Raw genomic sequence first — 26,516 nt, forward strand, 5'->3', positions numbered from 1 at the left:
GGTTTGATGCAGCTCTCCATGCTACTCTATCCTGTGCAAGCTTCTTCATCTCCCAGTACCTACTGCAAACCTACATCCTTCTGAATCTGTTTAGTGTATTCATCTCTTGGTCTCCCTCTACAATTTTTACCCTCCATGCTGCCCTCAAATACTATATTGGTGATCCCCTGATGCCTCAGAATATGCCCTACCAACCGATCCCTTCTTCTAGTCAAGTAGTGCCACAAATTTCTCTCCAATTCTATTTAATACCTCCTCGTTAGTTATGTGATCTACCCATCTAATCTTCAGCATTCTTCTGCAGCACCACATTTTGAAAGCTTCTATTCTCTTCTTGTCCAAACTATTTATCGTCCATGTTTCACTTCCATACATGGCTACACTCCATACAAATACTTTCAGAAACGACTTCCTGACACTTAAATCTATACTTGATGTTAACAAATTTCTCTTCTTCAGAAATGCTTTCCTTGCCATTGCCAGTCTACATTTTATATCCTCTCTACTTTGACCATTATTAGTTATTTTGCTCCCCAAATGGCAAAACTCCTTTACTACTTTAAGCGTCTCATTTCCTAATCTAATTCCCACAGCATCACCCGAGTTAATTCGACTACATTCCATTATCATCATTTTGCTTTTGTTGATGTTCATCTTATATCCTCCTTTCAATACACTGCCCATTCCATTCAGCTGCTCTTCCAGGTCCTTTGCTGTCTGACAGAATTACAATGTCATCGGCGAACCTCAAAGTTTTTATTTCTTCTCCATAGATTTTAATACCTACTCCAAATGTTTCTTTTGTTTCCTTCACTGCTTGCTCAATATACAGATTGAATAACATCGGGGATAGGCTACAACCCTGTCTCACTCCAACCACTGCTTCCCTTTCATGTCCTTCGACTCTTATTTCTGCCATCTGCTTTCTGTACAAATTGCAAATAGCCTTTCGCTCCCTGTATTTTACCCCTGCCACCTTCAGAATTTGAAAGAGAGTATTCCAGTCAACAATGTCAAAAGCTTCTCTAAGTCTACAAATGCTAGAAATGTAGGTTTGCCTTTCCTTAATCTATTTTCTAAGATAAGTCGTAGGGTCAGTATCGCCTAATGTGTTCCAATATTTCTACGGAATCCATACTGAGCTTCCCCGAGGTCAGCTTCTACCAGTTTTTCCATTCGTCTGTAAAGAATTCATGTTAGTATATGGGAGCTGTGACTTATTAAACTGATAGTTCGGTAACTTTCACATCTGTCAATATCTGCTTTCTTTGGGATTGGAATAATAATATTCTTCTTGAAGTCTGAGGTTATTTAGCCAGTCTCATACATCTTGCTCATTAGATGCTAGAGTTTGTCAGGCCTGGCTCTCCCAAGGCTGTCAGTAGTTCTGATGGAATGTTGTCTACTCCCGGGGCCTTGTTTCAAGTTAGGTCTTTCAGTGCTCTGTCAAACTCTTCACGCAGTATCATATCTCCTATTTCATCTTCATCTACATTCTCTTCCATTTCTATAATATTGTCCTCAAGAACATTGCCCCTGTATAGACCCACTATACACTCCTACCACCTTTTTGATTTCCCTTCTTTGCTTAGAACTGGTTTTCCATCAGAGCTCTTTATACTCTCTTTTCTCCAAAGGTCTCTAATTTTCCTGTACGACCTATCTATCTTACCCCTAGTGATAGTGCCTCTACATCCTTACATTTGTCCTCTAGCCATCCCTGCTTAGCCACTTTGCACTTCCTGTCGATCTCATTTCTGAGACGTTTGTATTCCTTTTTGCCTGCTTCATTTACTGCATTTTTATATTTTCTCCTTTCATCAATTAAATTCAATATTTCTTCTGTTACCCAAGGATTTCTATTAGCCCTACTTGATCCTCTGCTACCTTCACTATTTCATCTCTCAAAGGTACGCATCCTTCTTCTACTGTATTTCTTTCCCCCATTCTTGTCAATCGTTCCCTAATGCGCTCCCTGAAGCTCTCTACAACCTCTGGTTCTTTCATTTTATCCAGGTCCCATCTCCTCAAATTCCCACCTCTTTGCAGTTTCTTCAGTTTTAATCTACAGTTCATAACCAATAGATGTCTTACAATTTAAAACCTGGTTCCTGAATCTCTGTCTTACCATTATAGAATCCGACACTTTCTAGTATCTTCAGGCTTCTTCCATGTATACAACCTTCTTTCATGATTCTTGAACCAAGTCTTAGCTATGATTAAGTTATGCTCTGTGCAAAATTCTACCAGGCGGCTTCCTCTTTCATTTCTTCCCCCCCAGTCCATGTTCACCTACTACGTTTCCTTCTCTCTGTTTTCCTACAATCGAATTCCAGTCACCCATGACTACTAAATTTTCATCTCCCTTCACTATTTGAATAATTTCTTTTATCTCATCATACATTTCATCAATCTCTTCGGCATCTGCGGAGCTAGTTGGCATATAAACTTGCACTACTGTGGTAGGTGTGGACTTCGTATCTATCTTGGCCACAATAATGCGTCCACTATGCTGTTTGTAGTAGCTTACCCACATTCCTATTTTCCTATTCATTATTAAACCTACTCCTGCATTTGATTTTGTATTTATAACCCTGTATTATCACCTGACTGGAAGTCTTGTTCCTTGAATTTTTTACATAGCTTTTGATTAAATTACTGCATAGATTTTTTTTAATACAGAGAAATTTCACATTTGTGAATGCGTTCATTGAGGCTGTTGAATGTAGAGAAATAGCAACACTAGAAATGTGTGGTAAAATTGCTCTATTACATAACCACTGACAACAGTCAAAAAATTAAAACATCTTCCTCGGAAGGAGAGGAGTTGTACATTAGTTTCAAACGCTTTTACAATTACAGCCTTGAACAATGTTAAAGTTGTAACCACAACCATGTACAAATCCAAAAGCAGGGTTGTCAATGAAGTACAGTACTTAGCACTGAAAGCACATTATTACAAACACCAATGTACAGACAAAACAGAATTCAACTCCTGGACAGAGAATGCTGCTATCTGTACAAATATTGCATATTTCAGAATGTACAAACATAACAAACATAAGACATTTCAAGAACCTTCCAGAAATTATGAATTCAAAATAACATATAATTGATAGTTGTTGGGTTTGAACTGGTGACCGCCAGTGATGTCAACTGCTATGCCACATTGCGTAGAACATAGCTTGCGGTACTTTCCCGTCTCCTTGAGAAACATTGAACCATTGTTTCAGAACTTCTCATTGGAGCCAATTGCAACCTCCTGGCTCTAGATCTTATCAATGGTCCTCTGTATAGCAACATTGGCAGATCCTCTTCACTATGATGAGCATCGAAGGCAGCCCCTCCCATTGAAACTTCACAGCCATCAAGCAAGTCTTGACTTCCCTTGAACAAGAAGCCACCATCAATGATCTGTGCCTCAGGACTGTAGTGGCTTTCATATGTTGGACATTAACGATGTCTCTGAGCTTTTGTCTTCTTTTGAAGGGTTGTAATCCTTGACTTTGTATGTATACATCTGACAAGCAATGAAGGGTAGGATACAGCCTACAGTAGCTACTTAGTAACTTTCCTGATAGTACCATTTACTGCATGGCATACAAACCCATACCACATCCCTGGGTGGTATCTCATCAGTTGGTGCTTGGTATTATAACATTCTCAGTCCACTCCTGGTTGTCCAAGGTCTATATGCAAGCCAGCTGCCTTGCTTTGCTTCATCGGTCCTGGTGACGAGAAATTTCATGCAGTCATCCTGAGTATTGTCCGGACGAAACAGGAACAGTGTATCCATTGTTGTTTCAGCCTGTGACCATGGAGCACAAAGAACAGTGTGAAGCCAGTACTGTCTTGTTTAGTTGTGTTACATGCGAATATCATGACAGGCAGTATTGTACTCCAGGCTCTCTGACCTCAGCGTATGAGGGCATATCTACCAATGTCTTACTAAATCATCCTCTGAGGTCATTCATCTGTGAGTGATAGCCAATCGTTGTCCTGGAGGTGATGGTCACAATATGAAATTACCTCTGATACTAGTCTTGGCTGGAAAACATTTTCATGATCAGAAATCTTCACATGGGGTGCTGTGTGCTTTAAAATGATGCCTTCTACAATGGATCTCACAATTTCTGAAGCTTTAGCAGCGGCACAGCTTTGGTGACAGCACAGTAGGTGGGCTAGTCTGTGCATGCTATTATCTACTGACTCCTGTTTGTCAAGTTTGGGAGCCTACCCAAGAGATCAATTCAGCGGAACAGTGCTGCTGCAGACGGGATAGGTACTGGATGCCCTGGAGGTAACTGGGCATGTGCTTCCATCACTGGCATCATTGCAGTGGCTCACTTAGTGTCCAATAGATTGGTAGAGACCTGCCCTGTATTATCTGCATCTGATTCCCTTACAGTCTTCATGAATCCCAGGTGACCATACATTGACATTTCATGGAAAAACTTCAGGATAGCTGGCCACAGATGAGCAACCATTTCTGCCCCTTCAGATTATAGTTTCTCTTATACAATGTTCCATTTATTTGTTTGAATGGTTCTTCCTTCTTCAATGCTTTTATGGTCTATGGTTTTCAGCAGTTCCTCCTGTTCAGCAGCAATGACATTCAGTGCAGCGATGACAGATTTTGTCCACACTTGCATGTTATGCCAAAGTATTCCTTGAAAGGTATTCAGCAGGAGATGTCTCAGCACCCACCTGATTAGTTAACCTGGCCAAATTTATTATTAGTAGGACCAGTCAGCACACACTTTGTGAACTCAAATGGGAATCCCTGGAGGGAAGATGACATTCTTTTTGCAATGCGCATCTGAGAAACTTCAGAGAACTGGCATCTGAGGCTGACTACAGGACGATTCTACTGATGTCAACATACATTTCGCATGAATACAAAAAATATAACAGAAATTAGAGCTCAAATCATACAGAGGCATGTACGCAGTAGTTTTTCCTTGCTTCATTTGTGACTGGAACATTAAAGGAAATGACTAGTATTGGTACAAGGTACGCTCAGCCATGTACTGTAAGGTGGCTTGTGGATTATGTATGCAGCTGTTGTTGTACATCTTTCAGGTTACTCAGTCACCAAGAGAATGCTGGTTCATCACGATGGTAAGTAGCTTGCCAAATACATATGGCCCAAACTTGTTGAAAGGCCAAACAACTATGAGGCACTCTTTATAGATTGTACAGTAGTTCACCTTGAAGTTTGAGAGTACTCTGGAACCATGAACTATCACCTTTTCACCATCCTGAATTGTACTAACTGCACCACTCCCTTTACCACTACTGTCAATGTGGAGTTCAATCTCTGCATTTTCATCATACAGTGTTACAACTAGAGAAGTTAGTGCCTCTGCACAGACAAGAAAAGATCCTTCTTGCACCAAGTTCCAGGAAAATTAGGCATTTCCCTGCAATAGTTCTTGCAAGAGACATGTGTTGTTACAGAAGTCTTTTATGAATCACTGGTAGAATGAACACACTCCAAGAAAATTCCTCTCATCACAAATGTGTCAAGGAGTCAGAAAATCTGTGCCTGCTCTTATTTTCTTTAAATAGGACAGCCTCCATCGCTATCAACTAGGTGCACTTTTATGGATTCAGATGGAGATCTGTAGTCTGAATACATTTCTACACAATTGTCAGATGGTTTAGATGTTCTTGAAATGTCTTTGAGAAAACAACAATGTGATCAAGATAGCAAAAACATGTCATCAGTTTTGTGTCAGAGGAAGTTGTCCATCATATGTTCAAAGGTGGCTGGAGAATTACATAGTCCACAGAGCCTAACTCTGTATCTTAGAGGCCATCAGAAGTTGTGAAGGCAATCTTTTTCCAGTCATGCTCATCAACATTGATCTGCCAGTGGCTCTGCATTTCCATAATTTAGAAATGCTGTGTTCCTTTCAAGCAATGGGTCTCAATGCATGGCAATGGATAGACATCTTCTACGTGGTATTGTTCAGTCATTGGTACTTGGTTGTTGACGCAGAAACACCATGTGCCGAGGACTACAGGACTACCAGAGAGGATGAAAGACACTCTGAAGATTCAATGATATCAACTGGTAGTATCTTCCAGAATGAGATTTTCACTCTGCAGCAGAGTGTGCGCTGATACGAAACTTCCTGGCAGATTAAAACAGTGTGCCGGACCGAGACTCAAACTAGGCAAGGTTCACAGGAGAGCTTCTGTGAAGTTTGGAAAGTAGGAGACGAGGTACTGGCGGAAGTAAAGCTGAGAGGACGGGGTACGAGTCATGCTTGGATAGCTCAGATGGTAGAGCACTTACCAGCGAAAGGCAAAGGTCCCAAGTTCAAGACTCGGACCGGCACACAGTTTTAATCTACCTGGTAGTATCTTCTCAACTTCCGCCCAAATTATGCTTTGTTCAGCCAGTGACACCCTTATGAGTGCTGGCTAGTTAGTGGATAATCCCCAGTTTAGTGTTTTACACTGGGCCACTTGGCCAGTCTTTTCTCCATTCTAGATTTGGAAGCACCTGAAAACTAGTGGGGACGGCTAACATTCACTGCTGTCACTCCTCGGTCAGACCAGATCCTATTGAGTTTGGTAATAGCTGCATCCACTGTGTTGTCTGTAGTGGTAGTGGTTTATTGCTGTGGTTGTTCCTATGCACATACCTTTAAGGATCAGTCATGGCTGCTCCTGATGATTAGTGATCCAGAGTTCTCCTTGATCACTTTTAGCACTTATGATCATTGGTATGTAGATTTATTTTGAGAGCCTGGGTTGCTTTTTACAATCAACAGAAGCCTCACAATTTCCCTGCATTTAGTTAGACAACTGGAACATGTCGTGATAATGGGGGTATAACGTTTCCAACTGCTCAGAGCAATCTCTGTAATCTGATCGTGTTGGACTCACTTTGTCAATCTGGAGTTACGACTGTTGGTGAAACCTGCAAGAAGTCCCATTTGAGAAGAATATTATGACAACATTCAGCTTTCTGAAAAAGTTCAAAGGGTAGTGCTTTCTCATTGATAGTTATTATTTTATTCTTGCTGTACATGCTTATGTCAGACAGATATATTTTTCATCTGTGACCTTCAGTACAATTACTTGCATATCACAGATCATAGTATTCTTTAACTAGTAATAATAAGCATTTGACATTACGAGACTGGAATAGAAGGGAGAACCGATAGAGGTACTGAAGGTACCCTCCGCCACACACCGTCAGGTGGCTTGCGGAGTATGGACGTAGATGGACGTAGATGAAAAGAAGCCCATGTCAACTCGCACCTGGACAATGACAACGTCAATGCAATTTCATGGCATCTTTGTGACTGTTGCCCATTTTCATCTGTGGCATCCTCACCTCCATATATGGTCACCTCATTTAGTGTTCCTGAATTCAGTGGCTAGGTGAGTGGCTGGTTCCTGTACAGCAACTGGCTAGGTCATGCTGGGAAGCAACCTTGTCCAGGGAATGACGATGGGCTTCATCCTATAGATCAACTATAATCATCTGCAGTTGACTGGTGTGAATAGGATCATTGTAATAGTTGATGTCTGGCAGCACAATAGTCATCGAACACTCACCTCCTTTCTCTGCAGTAGCGTACAATGTGTGCAGGGTCTCTACATTGGAAACATACTGGCATGTTGTCCTCTATCACCCAAAGGTCTGCTATTATGTGGGGCACTATACTTGGCAGAGGAATTGGTCAGATGGTGGTTGGGGTTTGACAGTTGCTGCATAAGTCTGAGTTGGCAGAGTTCATTCTTCTTGGCATATTCGACTGGTGCTGGAGATTATCTTCAGCATTCTCTATTACCTCCTGAAGTATGGAGTCGACATTCACAGCTGCTACCTCTTGCTTATTCAGGCTGACAGTTCTCACTGCCATAAACTGCTGCATCTCTACTCTTACCAGCTGGCACGTGAGAGAGGCAAGACTGTGGCGGTCTTCCACAACTGCCCACAACTGCCATTGGGATCACATTCAGGAGTTAGTCATACTTTTTCGTCTCTTTTTCTGTAGCTCTTTGATGCACTGGCTCCACTTGTGCTATTGTGACATCCTTTATGAGAAGGACTTGGTACATGTCTTCTGTGACTCCTTTCATCAAACATTAGATTTAGGATAGGTGTGGTATTCAAATTCACAATGTGGGACAGCGACAAAACATTTTGTATGTAAGAATGTGTCATTTCCTCATTTCATTGGTCCCTGCTCTTCAACTACTGCTCTGCTAAGCAGACTTACTGATTGAAGTGAAATGTTTTCTTCAGTACAGCCTGGGATTAGTTCCAACTATCAAGCTTTTCTTCATTTTTCTCAAATCACTACTAGGCTGTGCAGTCCAAGTAAAAGTATACATGAAACCACAATCAAATCCAAATCCAAAGGAAGGGTCATTAATGAAGCACAGCACTCAAAGCGTGTAACACAACTCCTGGATGGAGAGTGTTGCTAGCAGAATATGCAAACTTTGTGAACATAAGAAATTTTGAGAATCCCCCAGGAATGATAAATACTAAACAACTGCTGGTAACCTCCAGCATACCAAGTACTGACACTACCCGCAATGCCACACTGCTTGCAGTACAGCTCTTAGCATTATGCACTTGGATTGATTTAAGGTTGCAATGAGCACACTACACTAATTTTAGGAAAGGCAGCTCCCAGAATGAGTATGACATGTCAAATTGATCTACACATCTCAGTGCTTGGTAGTGCAATTGTCCGCGTAAGGCAAAGGTCCCAAGTTCGAGTCTCGGTCCTGCACACAGTTTTAATCTGCCAGGAAGTTTCATATCAGCACACACTCTACTGCAGAGTGAAAATTTCATTTTGGATCCTTAATATTGTTTGTCAAATAGGGATCTAACTAGGCAGGATTAATATAGAAGGTACACAACATTAAAACAAAAGTTGTGAGTACTATCAGGGATTTGTTCAGTTGCTGCAAAAGTGTCACAGAGATCCTAGTTCAGTGGCAGACGCTACCAGACTGGCTCTGTATACCACATGAAGGCTCACTATTAAAATTCAGAGAATGTACGTTCCAAGAAAAGCCAAGCAATCATATTATTTGATTAGAAAATATCTCACGAAATGCTGCTGATTCTTGAGTTGCAGCATCAATTAATTTAAAAAGAGAATGTGGATGAAAAATTACTTTCTATTACCAAATTATAAAGTACCAATCAGAGTTGTAAGTTGAGTATGTTCTCCTGCATTAAATACAGACCAGGGAAAAGAGCAGTCACCTAAATCAGGTACTTAAATAGTCAAAATAAAATTAAGATAAACTTCTCCATATTACAATATCTTACTGCACAAGCCTTTACATAGTAACTAAAGGGAGACACCATGGTTACTCGTGAGCTGCTTGATTTCCATGTATAACACAGCAAAATCCATAAACTTGTGGGTCTCATTAAGAACAGGGTGACTATAATTAAAGTTTAACTTTCAAAATGCTGTAGAAATAACACCACTGGTCAGAATCAAGACAAACTGCAATGGAATATTACTGGAGGAGGAAAACGTATGACAGAAGAAAAAAAAAAAAAAATAGCATGAAAACTGGTCAATAGATGGCACTGTATGTGTCAGAATATGTAAATGAAAACACCTGTCATGCACACGACCCACTGAAGTTCGTACAAACACACCAGGTGCACGGCTTTTCTTCCTTTCATGTGACGTTCACCACGACTGTCTCAATGCAGGATCGCGCCCTGCTTGTAAAGACGTATTACAAGAATGATGACTATGCACACGTTGCTCTGCGGAAGTTCCAGACACTGAGGGGTTTGAAAAAAGGCGTTGGTCTGATGCCTGCTGTGGGTCTGGAGAAAATGATTTGGAAATTCAAAAAGACAGGTTCTTCTGGTGTGCAACCTGACAGAGGGAGGAAACGAATTGATTCAATGTCAGTGGAAGCAGTGGCCACAGCAAGGCAGGAGGAGACGAGTGGTGGTGTGCAAACATGTACTCCACGGAGAATTGCCCGAACATTGGACATATCCGAGAGTATTGTGCTTAAAATTCTATGAAACATCCTTCTTTGCTATCCATTCAAAATTACCCATGTGCATGAGTTGCTCCTGCCAGCAAGAGAGATCTTTGCTTTAGAATTTCTTACTCGCTTGGAAGTGGACAATGATCGGCCATGGAAGATTTTGTGCACAGATGAAGCCTACTTCCATCTGACAGGATATGTCAATAGCCTGGGATCCTGTGGTTGCCATGCACAAACTCATGAAAGAATTTTGACCTCCCTGAGGAGTAGTACTAAAGGGGTGTTGGATGTTTCACAAAGTGGAAAGAGATATAAGAATGCCAGAGGTAATTCATAGCTCTGTAAAGCAAACACGCACGCACGCACGCACGCACGCACGCACACAGTTGTGCTCCAGTGGGTGTCTTGTAGTTTAGATATTAGCTTTGTATCACTAAGAATGTGATTACATGTAAATGCACAGTACTGAAGTGAAACCAGAAAAATAGTAATAGTTATGTCTAATCAACTGGCCAAACAAGCATTTAGAAATACATTCCCAAACTGTGATCTCATAGATGCCACTGAATCTTAATGGAGAAAATGTATTACAGTTAACATATTGTGCTTGCACATTGGTGTACCTTGAAACTATTTTTCTCTCACTTGTATTTTCCTCATTTAAATTAGCAGTTGTAAATCCACTGGTGTACAGAAAAAGATTGTCTTCCAGAGGTGCAGCTTATAATCTGAATATTGTGATATACACTATGAGGGTTGTTTGAAAAGTTCTCGGAATCACCACAAGAGGTCAGAGCTAGCGCAACTAGTTGTTCACATGATATTCATTGGACTGTTGCCTGTAAAGAAGTGCCAAGTCAGTGCACTTGGAAGAGAGCTGTGGCAGTGACATGGCTCTGTTGTTGCTCCTGCTTAGTGATTTGCGAAGATGGAAAAAGAAAATATATAAAGATTCGTGCAGTGATTAAGTACTACGTAAAGAAAGGTATCAAAGCAGTCTCACTACTCTAGAAATCAAAATGGTCATGGATGATCGTTGATTGAAAGTAAGTGAATTTGCTCACACTTGCCTGATATCATCTGACAGGGTATATCACATTTTAACTGAAGAATTAGAAATGAAAATATTATCTGCAAGATGAATGCCGCGACTCTTGATGCGCACCCGCACACATGCCGTTGCCATGGAAAAATTACATGAACTAAGGTATGAATTGTTGCCACATCTGCCTTATTCACTTGATATGGCTCCATCAGACTTCTATCTCCTACCAAAACTGAAAATTTTTCTTGGTGGACAAAGATTCACTTCAAATGAAGAATTGATGATCAGAGTTGACAACTATTTTGCAGGCCTGGAGGTAATTCATTTTCAAGATGGGATCAAGACACTGGAACATTGTTGGACCAAGTGCATTAATCTACAAGGAGACTACATTGAAAACTAAAAAAAGTTTCAGTGATGTAGGTATTTTTTTCTATTCTGTTCCAGAACTTTTCAAACCACCCTCGTACCAACACAGGTTAAACTCTATACAGTACAAGTAGCATGAATATTAAGATTTACTTACTATGAGGTACCTGGAATGCTTCCTCCAGCTCTTGACACACAGGATTGATAACAATGAGAAACGCCAATATCAAATGGATACCCATAAGGATATTTGCACATATGATCAGATATGACTTGTTGATAGACAGAGTGATATTAGCGCTGACAAGATCACCATAAACAATATATCCAGCAAGTGCCACAGGAAAGTACAGCATCAAAATCACTGTGGAAAAAAAAGATGAGACTAACTTTTTAAAAATTTCGGCTATAACTGGAATCAATTTCACACACTCATAAAATCTGTGCAGTAATTTGCAGATTTCTTTCATTGAAGGATTGTAATCTACAGATTTCTTTCTTTCTATAGCAGAGAAAGCCTACAACAATTGTTTCAACATCTGCTCCATTAGGGTCCTCCACTCCAGCACCATATCTTCTCATTGTTGCAATTACTCCACTGTTACAGCAATTACTCTAACATAGATATTCACTAGTCCCCTAATTTCGGCAACCATCTACTCGCATTTTTGCCTTTCACCGTGTCCTCTCATGTTGGTTTTAAGCATAACAGCACACTCATGCTGAGGTCAATACAGAATTGAGCTAGAAAAAGCTCTCCTCATTTTGAGACATCAGCTACAGCACTCAACATTATTGAGTAGGACAGTGAGAGATAAAAGTTTCAGATGAATATATACTTTTGTCAAAGTTGAACATTGTACTTCAAGAGAACAGTTTTTTAACTAGTGCATCAAGTGATGCTTTGCGGGTAAATTATCCAATACTCCTGTCACAAAGAAGTGTGTCAAAGTTAGGTACATGTTTTATTCATTTACTTAATAAAGGGAACTAATATTTCTTGTGTTCTAGTTTGATATGCCATCTCACCAAGCAATCGAAGAACCCTCAGTTAAGGCTGGACAAAAGTAGTTTCGCCTAGTCACATTGTCTGTCAGATCATTTATATATGAAATATTTAGAATGCTTTAGTATCCAAAAGTGATTTGGATTGCTGCCTAGCCTGAGTATCAATACGGAAGGAAGGTCAGAGACATGTACTTCATACCAAGGCCACATCCTGCTCCCTTGGACACCATCTTGAGTCTGTCCACCAATGCAACATTGTCCGTAAGGATTCAGGACCCACACTTGTCTGACAGTTCTCACTGTTCTCTGAGCTTTCAGTAGCTGCCACTGATGGCAGAGTGGTCAGCCTTTTTTGTCTCACAACTAGAGTTGTAAAACTACTTTAGGATACATCAGACTATCATAAGTGAGTGTAGACTACTGCAGTTTTCCTAGTAGCTTTTGTCAGTTAAGATCGTACCATTTTACCTGTATGTTAGATGTGCTGCATGCCTATCGGGTATTACCTTGTAACTATCACTCTCTTTACGTATGCAATCAGTGTCTTACTAGATTCCCCTATAAACCAGGAGTGGTGAACTGTCTAGGAACTGAGGATATGGGCCATGTAACTTACATAAAATTTTTGTTCTAGATAGTTATCCTATTGTTTTCATGAAACACATTTCCAGTTGCAAACATGGGCAACCTACAGCATAATGGAATGACAAAATTGAACATTTGTTTAGAGCTGACAAGGGGAAGGCCTGAGACACGTCCAACTGATTCGGCTCAAATTTCGCAGGTTGCTTGTGTACAACCTAAAACGAAGGACTCTAAGATATTTTGGGTCAACACCCCAGCAATTTTGAGAAAATCACCCCTAAAAGTTATGACAAGCAATGGACTCAAAATTGGAGGGATCGATAGATAATTGTACATAGAGCATTTTTCATCATCAGGTATGGGATCCGCAAACGCTTCTGTACCCACACGGTAAACGCTTTTCGCCAACAGCGCCGATAGCGCAACGGCTAAGGTAACTGGCTGGGAATCGGAGAACCCGTGTACGAATCTCACAGAAACCTAGTGGATGTTATTCTTTTTGTTTGTATTTTTCCATATCTCAATTGATAGGGATAGGAGGGTTAATAAGGTAAGTAAATCAATAAGGAATGATAATAATAAGGTAAGCAAACTAATTTCCCAAACGCCGTGAGTTAGTAAAGTATTAAACTTTTAAGCCTTGTCACATGAAAACAACTACGAATAAGAGTGCTTCGAATTCCTCATGAGGAATCACAGATAGCCAACCGCGCGACGCTTGTTTACAGCAAGGCTTGGGACAGAACGCACGCGGGGAGAGTTATGTTGTCCCGGTTGCCTCTTCGTCTTATCATAGTTGTGAATCTGGAAGAGAGAAGGTGTCCAGCATGACTATTATAGAAGTCAATCGGAAAGAGTTGTTTTCCGTCATTAGGCTGCTGCGAACCTCGCGGATACATGTAGTGATTTTTCCATCATTAATGTGCCGAATGAAATAAGTTTTGTGAATGAATACAGTGTTATTCCGTAAGTAACATATGATGAGTACTGTATGTAGTTTGTAGTAATTAGCTCGTCTGTTTATGCCGTAGTAACTAGTTATTATTTGTTGTCATATCTTTCAGGTGCATAATCTGAGTAATGGAGGATGTAAACCCTTCGACTAGTGCTGTAATATATAGTTGGGAGCCTGTCACAGACGATGGCAAGTGGGAAGTTACCATCGCTGTGTTTTGGTTTGTAAAAGTGTTTCAATACAGATGCATTATCAGTGCACTACCGGAAGCAGCCAGGTCTGTTTCTCGGTGTTCCAGATTAATAGGAGCAGCTATCGCCGAGAGATTTTTGGAGTTGATGAATGAAATGTCTTTTCTTGATACTGAGGTACTATACCATGAAGATGAAGCAAGTGATTCAGTGGAAGATATCCCGACTAGTGAATCGCAAAATGGTCATAACACTTCGGAAATCTCTACGTCACTGGGAATATGTGCTTCATCTGTTCCCGATGAGTATTACGAACTGTTTACTAAACAATTTAACAACAGTGCTATACCCCTTGAAGTAAAAGTTAAGGCAGTAGCGCAAGCAGGAATCATCCAAATAGGAACTTACAAACACTGCAAAAGAATGGAGCAACAACAGCCCTGAAAAGAAAGGAGGACTTGAAATTGTGGGAAAGTGATATCGTTAAAGGAGGAACAAGATGCGACAAATACCAGGCGATAAATAAGTGGACATATGACCGATTTGTCGTATCTCATTGACATAACGAGAATGTAACAACCAGAATACTTCAGAAGTGGGCTGCAGGTGCAGCTCTTCAGTATACGCCCAACAAAGATTTTACGTTTGGTGCATCATTATCTTGGGCAAGAAATTTCAAATCAGAGTATAAAATTCGTCAACGGCACGTCACTAAATACGTCTCTCATAAAGAGGTACAAAATATAGAAGATATACAGAAAGTGGCGGCTCTTTTCAACACGCAAACGGCGGTGATCAACACCGATCAAACATGATGCGAGTATCGAGTGAACATTCGACACACGTTATCGCATAACAGAGAAAAACGAACCCTTGTAGCAGTTGGTAGTAAAAACATACTAACACATTTGTACACGGCGCAATATGCCACTACTGCCTCTGAAAAAGTGTTGCCTAAGGTTTTCCTGTGTTTACAAGAAACAAATGTTACATTTGGTCCTCGGGTTATAGAAGACGTCAATCTTTAACCGACTAGTTGAAAAATGTTTACATTACCTGCTCCAAATCCGGGAAACTGACGAATGCGATTTACAGAACAATTCTTGAGAATGTTTTAAAACCATACGTTTCTGATAACAAGTTTTGTCAAGTATTGGATTCCTGGAGTGGACAAAGTAATACTACAATATATGACACAATGTTTATAGATGGCAAGGGTCAGCTGACGTGCACAGTAAAAGTACTACCGCCAAACTGCACATCTGTGTGCCAGCCGTGTGATGTTTATTTCTATCGTCAGGTTAAAAACTTTATTTCCAGGCTTCAGAATTGCAGTGTGCTTCTGGAAACCCAGCGGGAATTGCACAACCACACGGATGCAATAACTATTTACAGCATAATTCATAACCAACTTTCAGCACCGAATTTTCAGGCAATGATATCATATGCATGGTACGCATCAAAATTAATCCCTGAAAAAGACATATTTTTAAATGTAAATCAAGTTTGTTTTCCACCGACTCTTCGGAAGGAACAGTGTAGCTTTCGAAAGATTGCATTCACTAGATGTTCTTGGTGCCGTGAGTATATTTGTTTCAAATTTTTATATGACAAGTACCATCCATCTAGTTGTTCGACGAACAGTGAGGACACGTAACAGTGACTGGAAGAGCCATTGTAAAGTGACCTGGAGTAACATTTTAGTTGTTTACTACCCCAAGAGGTTTGAGAAATTTATTTGCCTACCTTATTATTATCATTCCTTATTGATTTACTTACCTCATTAACCCTCCTATTCCTATCAATTGAGATATGGAAAAATACAAACGAAAATAATAACATCCACTAGGTTTCTTCGAGATTCGAACCCGGGTTCTCTGATTCCCAGCCTGTTACCTTAGCCGTTGGGCTATCAGTGCTGTCGGCAAAAAGTGTTTACCACATGGGTACAGAAGCGACAGTTGTAAAAGTTTCTTTCCTCGATTTCTGGAATAGTATGCGATTGCAGACCCCATACCTGATTATGAAAAATGCTCTATTTACAATTATCTATTGATCCCGCCAATTTTGAGTCGATTGCTCTTCATAACTTTGAGGGGTCACTTTCTCAAAAACGTGGGGGTGTTGACCCAAAATATTTTAGATTCCTTCGTTTTAGGTTGTACACAAGCGACCTGCCAAATTTGAACCGAATCGGTTGGCCGTGTCTGAGGCCTTCCCCTTGTGAGACTCGAACCCCTATTTCCTGCTTGTTGTGAGCAGTCACCATAATAACTTAGGCTATCTGAGCAGGCTATCTGAGCATGATCGACAGCCAGGCCCAAGCTTCCATATGTAATTGTCCATCTACCTACAACCTCATACATTCATACAGTTCAATACATATTTCCAATGTCATCATTTCATTATATAGCTGAAGGTTGTCCATATTTGCAACTGCAAATACATTTCATGTATTTCATAGCAGCTTTGGACATGCATTGCACTGCTATATCATATACACCTGACTATAATGAAAAAATAAACAGTGTTTATAGCAAAATTGACATTTTCAATGTTTAATTCAGGTTTTATCTGAAAATCTGATGATCTGTAACATTCAACAGAGATACATTGCAGTAAAAATAAAGAAAACAATACAGATGCATCAGTGGTTGCTTGATTGCTTCAATACTTTGTCGAACTTATATAAAATAGGTTTTTATTATTTGTAACAATTTTTGTATTTATCAATAACAAGAGGGAACTTTAGTTTTTGATTATGATGAAAAAGTTCTATTGAGTACAAGATAACAACAATAATTAAGCATATATTTTTTTTATATTTGAGCCTGTGAACAGTGCTTGTATCAAAAGTAACTGCTCTGGTGACATAAAAGTGCATAAGCTACATGATCAACTAATTTTTATTACTTATAAAATGCAATTTATACTCTATATGGATATAAAACACGCAATGGACTAACACTGAATGACGTCCAGTTCTAATTAGGTGCAAAACAAGACAGATGCCATCGGCTCACAGTTTCTCTGTTAACATTTCTTTCCCTACCAATGCTACCAACACTAACAGAAATCTTACCATTTACCACATCATTTATGTACTGTACCTAAACTATCCAACTGTAGTTTTGGTAGAGCACAACTCTACTCACAGCTGTGTCTTGCCCCCAAATCAAATTGCACTGTGGGCTAAGAGGGCCAGTTTTTGAGTTGAAGGATCACTGGAGACCTCATCACCACTGACACCAAAACCTTCACCAAAAATACTGCATCTAGTAAAGCACAGTGGGCTTCCAACCAGTATTTGAATTGATAACTTCGTCATAGAAGGTATGAGAGCTGCAAAGAAGCTCTGACTTCTCAGCAACAAGTCAAAAGAATCTCTACTGGATGGAGGTAATCTCCTCCCACTCTACCAAATGTTCAGAGAAAATAATTAGCCAGTGTAGCTCACATTAAGGTGCACAGTAAAACTTAATGACATTGAAATGCATTCATAAAAAACTTCTGGTGTGATAAATAATTATTGTTCTTACCAGAAAAACCAACTACAACGCTTGTGGAAAATTTGCTTTTATTTATCATGTCATTTTGAATAGTAGGAAATGTTGATGCTCCACCAAATGAAAACAAAATTGTGCCAAATGCAAGGAAAAACCTGTGGAAACTATGAGGTTTGTGGAGCACTGGATATTTATTATCCATTCCCTCTATTACTATCTGAGAGAAGATGAAGACACATGCAAATGCTGTGGTAAGCAGAGCACCAACACCTACAATGCTGAAAAAGAAAGAGCATTTATTACAATGCAGCTGCTGCAAAGAAAATGTTATATATTACCACAAGTTAGAATGTACAGAGTGAATTATTTAATGATGAGTTACTGTACAGGTAAGACATTATTGCCATGCTACCGTCTCAAAAAAAGTATCTCAACTAATTTCAAATGACACTGCTGTAGTGCAACTAAAAATTAAACAATATAATTATACTGTATCAGATAGTAAAGAAACTGAACACAATGTGATAGTTACAAACAATTTAGCATTTCTATTGATTACACTCATCATTTATGGACTGAAGCTGGTACAGTCTTATCCATATACTATCATTGAATTCATAATTACTGAACTCTTTGGAGGTCTCAAGTTATTGCTCCTCTCTGGCCCTTTAACCCTTAGTCACATACCTGTAAAATACACAACTGAAATGATTCATCTCCCACCCATCCACTGGTACATCCATTCATACTTATATCCATCAACAACAACTACTCCAGTCATGTCATGAGGACAGCAGCACATTTAATAACAAAAGAGGCAGAAGAACATGTGATGGACACCATATTCTTTACCAAATTTGCTGTAACCACTGCATAACTTTCTGCGTGGTGGTGACCGTGAACTTAAGCAAATAATCGCTATCATGACAATGTGGCCAGGAGTAACATATCACCTAGTTGTAGAATAGCTGCTCAGCACAAAGTGAGCAATGTCAGCAGCTGCTTTACAAATCATGGCAACTGGAGCCTTGTTTATCTTCATTCTACACCCCCCACCCCCCCACCCCCGTTTCCTCCTCTCAATAAGTTTCATTTCACATGACTCCCAACTGCATATTCTAAAATTCTCTCAGCCTAAGAGAACACATCTTACTGTCCTCTTTGGACTACTGCTGCTTCAACATACTAGTTACTGTCTTCTTTTTACTATAATTTGCCCCCTCTGACTCCTATGTGCAGCATTGCAAGTACTGGAGCTCCTCCTTCTCATATATTGTTATCATCCTCTGTACTCTCCCTCTCCTTCCCTTCCCACCCACACACTCTCCTTAGCCACCCCTTCCACCTTTCAGCATTCCCCATACCTCACAATTTTTGCATCTAGATCTACATCTACACTCTGCAAACCACCATGAAGTGCATGACAGAGGGTATGTCCCATTGTATCAGTTATTACAGTTTCTTCCTGTTCCATTCACATATGGAGTGCCAGAAGAATGACTGACTGAAAGCCTCTGTGAGCACTAATTATTCTAATCTTATTCTCATGATCCCTGTGCAGATGATAGCTTGGGGACTGTAGTATATTCCTAGAGTCACCATTTAAAGCTGATTCACAACACGTTCTTATGTTTCGATTAGAATAGAGTTTGGTGATACCTCTGTCTTTTTCATTTTTCCATTGATATTCCTCTATTAACAATCATTTTATGCAAGATATATGTGTCATTTTGTCCTTCCTCTTGTGTAAAATGTTTTGGAGATAAAATAGTCCTCCAATCAGTTCTCTGAGTGGAGACTACTCAGGGAGATGATGTAATCAGATAGAAAAAAAAATCTGGCTTTCTATCAGTTGGAGTGTAGAATCTAGGACTCATTAACCTTGTTGGTTGGTCGGAGGACTTGAAAACATGGTGGCAGATGTAAAGAAGATACAAAATACAGAGTGTCAACTGTGACAAAAGCTTTTCTCAAAAATGGAAATATATTAACATTGGAAATAAATTTATGAGTTAGAAGAAAGTCTTTGCTGAAAGTATTTCTTGGAGTGCAGCGTTATATGGAAGTGAAAGTCAGACAATGCTAGTGCAGATAAGAAAAGAACAGAAGCTTTTTAAATGTGGGGCTACAGAAGAACTCTGGAGACTAAATGAGTAGATCAGATAATTTATGAAGAGGTACTGAATGGAATCATAGAGAAAATGAATTTACAACAAAACTTGGCTAAAAGTTGTTTCATAGGACACATGCTGACATGAACGAATTTTTAATTTGATTATGGAGGAAAGCTTGAGGATAATTATCGTAGAGGATGGCCAAGGCTTAACTACAGCAGACAGATTCAAGTGGATGTAGGTTACAATATCTACACAGCGATGACGAGGCTTACGCAGGATAGACCTGATGCATGAAACCAGTCTTTGCACTTAAGATCACAACAGCAAGATGTAATGACCTTACCTAAAATCTTTTGGCGATTCCAACCACATCGCTGGAGTTAGTATGATGCAAATAACCAGGAACCAGACACAGAAGTTGACTCTTGTTACAAAATCTTCCAGCAGTTCCTGCACCATTTGTGATGCAAGTAACAAGTATACTGTACCAGCACCAAAAAGGGTGAACTGTATGCATCCTGATACCAGCAAGCTGAAATTAATTTTTTCTTTACTGTTAAAAATAATAGTAAGTTTGCTATTTTATTTTCAGTTTGGAATATAATTATATTTACGGCCAAAAAAAAAAACACAAATGTAGTAAGTAAAATTCTATCCCGGATATGGTGTATCTTATTAATAATGCAACTACTTTCATAGGATTAATCCACTGTATTTGGGTGTTTTAATATGCACACTTACAGTCACACACTTCAAATCAGTCACAAAATATTACATCAAAATGATTTCATGTTATATTGTCTTCAAATTTACTTAAATGCAAATGTTGTGACATGGTTAAGGTGTTTCCATTTTGTGCATAATATTTCGAAGACCAATATAGCTGTCTTCTTCAGGTGCTACGAGTTTTGCTGTTATGTGTATCTGCTGCCTGGCTCCAACTGGTAGGACTTCAGGTACCAAATACACATAACAGCAGAACTCGCAGCACCTGAAGAAGACAGCTGTACTGGTCTTCAAAGTAGTGTGCATAAAATGAAAAAACAACGACTTAGCAGAACACCCATAAGTACACCATTAATCAGTCATGCCAATATAATGTGAGAGATCACATTAGTGTTTTTGTTGGTTTATAGGCTTCCAAGTGAGTTCATTGATGTGAAATACATATTCAGCTGAATAGCCTTCAGGCAGTGAAGATCAACAAACACACGGTTCAGTGGTTGCTCTAGAATGCAGTTAATGATGTTTTATTTCACTATCATAAGTAGGATTTACAAATCAAATGTGTGATGTAATGTCAGTGCCAAAGAAAACAATATTTATCCACTTTCTATGTAAATTAGGATTCATGTAATTATACTGTTGTAATGTGAAATCTTCTTCCCAGTGTCAAATTAAGTGTTGATTTTTCTATAAACAGATCCAAGATAGACATATTTGTAGTAAGAGCAAAAGAATTGCAGTACGTGGTTTACATACAGTGAATTTTCCCAGTATGTTTGGATTTTTTTCTTTTTTTTCCAGACTGAAGAATGATCCATGACATGGCATCTTAGTATTTAAATAGAGCTTTCTGAAGGGTCACATGCAGCAGTCAAGATGAGACAGGGTAAATCATGTTCCGTAGTGGAAATGTGGCACTCAGTTACAAGTAATAATAGTGGTTCTCCTTTAACGAATACCTGATGCTTTCCTATGTGAAGGAAATATACAAACCTTGTCTTCCGGCCAACAGCTCTGTAAGCAATAGTAGCATAGGGATTCCTGACAGGTGTTCTGTACTCTGGATACCTTTCTTCTAAAATTGCCCAACAATCTCCAAGGCGAGCACCACCATATGCAGAATTAATGCAGAATATTATGACAAGTATGGGGCCAATCCATCCTAAAACAAAGACATGCAGTTTTAAATAACAAGTAATTTAATATGAAAATTACTTGCAAAATGTGGATATTGCATAAACAAATTACTATCCACAAACAAGATTCCTTACAATATCTTGGTCACTACTGACAGAGAATGATAAAGAAAGAATGAGTGGAAAAGACTGCAAACCAAAGGCAGATTCATGAAAATAAGCATGTTATTGATTGAATACTGATGGCTGAATATTTTCAGTTACTTGCTTTTTAGGTCATAAATAGTAATTTTCATTAATGTTGGTGCCAGTCAGACAGTAGACCTACCAGAGCCGTAAGTTCTGCATCATTTCCCATGGAGACTCTGACTTGCTCCCATCTGACAAAAAGCATGGAATGTTTAAATAAGTGGATCGAGCTGACTGCCTTCTGTTTTCATCAGTAGTTTTTTATACATTTTGATACAAAAATATTCAGCAAGTATCATATTTGTGTTTGTTTCAATGGGAAAATTGTTTAAAATTCACTGTTATATTTTGATTGCAAGAGAATAAAATATACAAATTCACAACAAAAAATTATGTATAAAACTAGCTTTGTGGCTAAAAAGATATAAGCAGATGATGTTTTCTAAGAGGCTCATGCTGTTGGAAAGTATAAAAAGGTTTGATGATTTCAACTTAATTTAAAGTAGCAGTAATATTGTTAGTTTCGATGTAATAAGCACAAAAAATAAATCAAGTACAATGAAATACCCGTTTTTCAAAGTAGCAAGAAAAAATTATTTGTTCTGGCCAACTGCATTAAAGAAAATGTTTTACTGTGATTAAACTTGCAATGATTCACATGCAATCTACATTTCCACAAATAAAAAAGATCATTAAAAAATTAGACTTTTTGAAACAAGTGCTATACATCTGATCTTTACTTTGATGTACAATGCCTGTCAAAAAAAGTCAAGCAAACAGAAGACATTATACACATACACACATCGGTGGGTATATAAATGAATACAGTTGCAATACCTTGACAAGTAATATGACCACCAGAGTGCATTAGTGTTTTTCATGATTAGTGTTCCTGGTAGGGTATATAAGGGTCACGAACAGTACCAGATGTCGAGTGATCATTGTGAAGATCATGAGGAATTGGTGAACATGTGTGATACAGCATTATCAGCACCTGACAGAGTTTGAGAGGAGTCTTGTTGTGGGCCTCCATTTGGCCACCTGGTTGAACCTTGCAATATACAGATTTGTGGGCATTTGGATGAGAGAGTGGTCCAGTACATGCAGACATGTGGATTACTTGTAATCAGGGTTCCTGCTGACCACTTCTGACCAGCACAATGGAGGATGGCCATATTGTCCACCAAGCACACTGTAACCCCTTCACAGTAGCACCTGCCATTCCATTACAAGTAATGGACCTTCTGTGATATTCTGTGGCATCCCACACTATTGGACTGGGATTAGCAGCAGCTGGAATTGGGAATAACAATCTCATGCAAAAATGTTGAGATGTCATTTTTCAACAAGATAATGCTAGTTGGCACACATCCCATGGCTCTGTGAACTTCATTCATGATCTTTATGTACTCCTGTGACTACCAAGATCCCCAGATCTGTCCTTGACAGAACGTTTGGGATCAGCATGGGCGTCAACTCTGTCCTGGTGTCAGTATACATGGTATCAAGGATCAATTACAACCCTTGTGCGGCAGCTTCCTTAGGGGAGGATACAATGTAGCTGCCAGCCAAATCAGTGACATGCATCCAGGCCAGAGGAGGTGCAACTTCATACTGATAAATGAAATCATATTGCCAAGTTCTTTGTAAATTTGATTCAGTTTTGTGATCACTGGAATAACTTCACAAACCTTCCCAAGCCATTATGCTTCATTTCAAACACCGAATTTTTTTCAGAAAGGGAGGCAAAACACCCAAGAATGCGGAAATCAACATCAGACTGCAAAAAATAAAAATCTCATCAGACTTTAAATACCTAGGGGTGACGTTGCAACCAACAGCCAAATGCTTCACAAAACATACAACAGAACGTGCAGCCCAAGCAATAATAGCAATACAGGACATAAAAAACATCAGCCTACTCAGTCTAAAAACAGCCATGAAATTATTCAATGTGCAAAAATATTGCCAATCCTGGCCTACGGGATGGAGGTCATATGGGACTACCAGGCAGAAAAAAATCTAGAAACACTAGAAAAGGTAAAATTGACTTATCTAAAAAGAGCACTAGGCCTCTCAAAGACAACAAGATCTAGACTAGTGTACCTGCTAGCGAGAGACATTTCTAATCAAAGATTAGAAACTTTGATATATGATGCCACACACCAGGGCTTCCAGAAATCACCTGAAGGTCATCAAGGATAAACGAGAAAAAGTATGGCCTGTGTTCTATGGCACCGAAGCAATGACGAACCGCTCATGGACAGCTCCAAACCTCGAAATGCGACATGTTGTAACTAGATTATCTGTTCATGGCTTTCATCATCTAATTTGCAAAAACAAAAATTATCATGACTCAACCACATGTGGGTGTGAACTGTGTAGTAAAAGAGTGAAATTTATAAATTAACATGCAAAAATGTACAATGTTAAGCAAAGTAACTGTATTTGGCTATTTGGCTGCAATTTTATTAAATAAAGTTTCTCCTCTTTTACTGGGGACTTTCATGTTTTTCGTCAGGCAGTGTAATAAAGTAAAGCTGTCCTCATCCTGATGGTCTGAGCACTGCACTGCTTTACTAGGAATGGCCCCATTGCATCTGGTATGTCTTTGCCATCTTAGAACTGGGTTATCCAGTTACACAGTGCAAATTAGCATATTTCACATTAACAAATTACTGCCAGAGGTAAATGAAGTGATAACTGATGAAAAAATAAATTCCAGGAGTGACTGGGAACCTTACCTCTGACCTTTCGATTGACGTTTAGCACTTGCCCATTGATTCCAACCACTTCCCTCTAACTAGTGGTGTGGGCTGGGTACATTCCCTGTCAGAGGGAACTTATAAAATGGAAAATTGTCAGGAATATTTTTTTGGCCGGGAAGATTCCCAAAAATTGGGAATTTATGAAAATTTTTAGATTTTGAATGTTTTGACACTTATTAACAGTTAAAGAACCTTAAAACTAGGTTAACTAAGTAAATTCATACATTTTAATCCAAGATTTAGCATTCCTTGCATTAATTTCCTTGCAAATTCCATGCAAAACATCATTTATTATAACTCTGACGGGAAAAATAATTTAAAATATTCACTAGGCCTCCTATTTTTAAGCAAGTTGAAACCCCACATTTCTCTGAATGAAACCTAACTTACAAAATATTTCTCTGGAGGCATAATTCTCAACCGGCTGTCATCTGTAGTATTTTTTAATTTTTCCAAACAAATTATTAGAGGTGTTTCACTTTCAGAACTCAAAGACTCCTCATTTCCTGCAATGAATTATGATTTATAAATTTATTTTCTGAAATATCACTATCACTTTCACTTTTAGAGTCATTAATTAATATTTTACCATGTACTCTTTTGATAAAATCACTTGTATTTTCAAGTAAATCGCAAATATTGGCTGGTTTATCCGCATAATTTTTCCCCAAAATGTCATTTTCAATGACTAATGTTTACAAAATTCACATGAGTTTAAAATAAACTTCATGGCCTAAAATATCTCTAACACTGACAGAAAATTTAACAAATTAGATAAACAAACTGCTCTGTGTATTTCAGTAACTTTAGTTACTCACTAGATGGCATATCAATATTATAAACTCAGTTTTTCTAAAGGTTGATTACTTTGACATTGGCAGTTCTAGGAAAACGTAAGAGTCGCAAATTTCTACACTTGGCAGTTCTAGGGCTAATTCTTTGATATTTAAAACAATGAAAACAAAAAAAATGAGTTTATTTCTAACAACAAGCATAATGTTTTACATTCTGGTTATTTTCTGATATTTTTATTCAATTCTAATATATTTTGAACATATAAGAGCGTTCGTGGTTTTTTTTTAAAAATCACACTATTACCACATTGACCTATTAATTTAAGGGATTTCATTTTTAAAATTATAAATTCCCAGGAATTTTAGTCAATTATAATTTTATCTTAAAATATATTTCAGTTTCTGAGTTTGATTTAACAATACGATTACTGCTTTTAACTATTAATTAACAGTTTTTTGAGCTATGTTGCTACTTAATCATAAATTACTAGGAATTAATGAATTTTGGGAATATTGCTGGCAATATTCTCTGGGAATATTTCTTCAATTTTAAATTCCTGGAAATTTTACAGCACTACCTCTAAGCACTCATACTGCACAATTACAAATGAAGGCATTAGTACAATAACCACATAAATCATATTTACATATTTTTTAGTAAACCCAAAAAACTGTCAAGAAATTTGAAAACTTTATTAATGAGTCTTGACTTTTCCCAGCGTTTCATTAAGCCACCAACACATCCTAATAACTTATTATATACCCAAATGAAGATTTACTATGGCATTTATTGATTTATTTTTTAAAAATGGGCTTTTCTTGCTCTTGCACCAAGCAACTTTCCTTTATGGTTATGGTGTCCAAAAATAAACAAGTAACTAAAAGAAAAACAACAAGTACTAGCAATTTACAGGTTACTGAATATGATGAGCCTGACAATTATTTTTAAAAATGGATGCCCTAGTAAAAGTTGTAGGTGTGGAGGGTAAATAAGAAGTTCCCTGTGCTTCTCCTTCTAATGAACTGTATATACCATCCGTAACAACAATGTCACAGGCCATCTTATTATAAAATTCCATGTCTGATGCTGACACATACTTCTAGGCAAGCTCAGGA

The 26,516-nt window shown here is 38.6% G+C and overlaps 1 protein-coding gene across 3 annotated transcripts in view; it reads right to left on the minus strand.

Annotated features, from left to right (window-relative positions):
* LOC124787985 (amino acid transporter AVT1H-like) overlaps positions 1–26,516 on the minus strand; it is a 69,602-nt gene that overhangs the window by 23,538 nt on the left and 19,548 nt on the right. For all 3 annotated transcript variants that reach the window (XM_047255027.1, XM_047255036.1, XM_047255019.1), the window contains exons 3-6: positions 21,507–21,675; positions 20,131–20,319; positions 17,704–17,948; positions 11,583–11,789 (exon numbers count right to left, since the gene is read on the minus strand). In XM_047255027.1, coding sequence (XP_047110983.1) covers positions 11,583–11,789; positions 17,704–17,948; positions 20,131–20,319; positions 21,507–21,675 — 810 coding nt within the window. The remainder of the gene's footprint in view (positions 1–11,582; positions 11,790–17,703; positions 17,949–20,130; positions 20,320–21,506; positions 21,676–26,516) is intronic.

This window comes from Schistocerca piceifrons, chromosome 1 (assembly GCF_021461385.2).
Source record: "Schistocerca piceifrons isolate TAMUIC-IGC-003096 chromosome 1, iqSchPice1.1, whole genome shotgun sequence".
NCBI classification, from domain to species: domain Eukaryota; kingdom Metazoa; phylum Arthropoda; class Insecta; order Orthoptera; family Acrididae; genus Schistocerca; species Schistocerca piceifrons.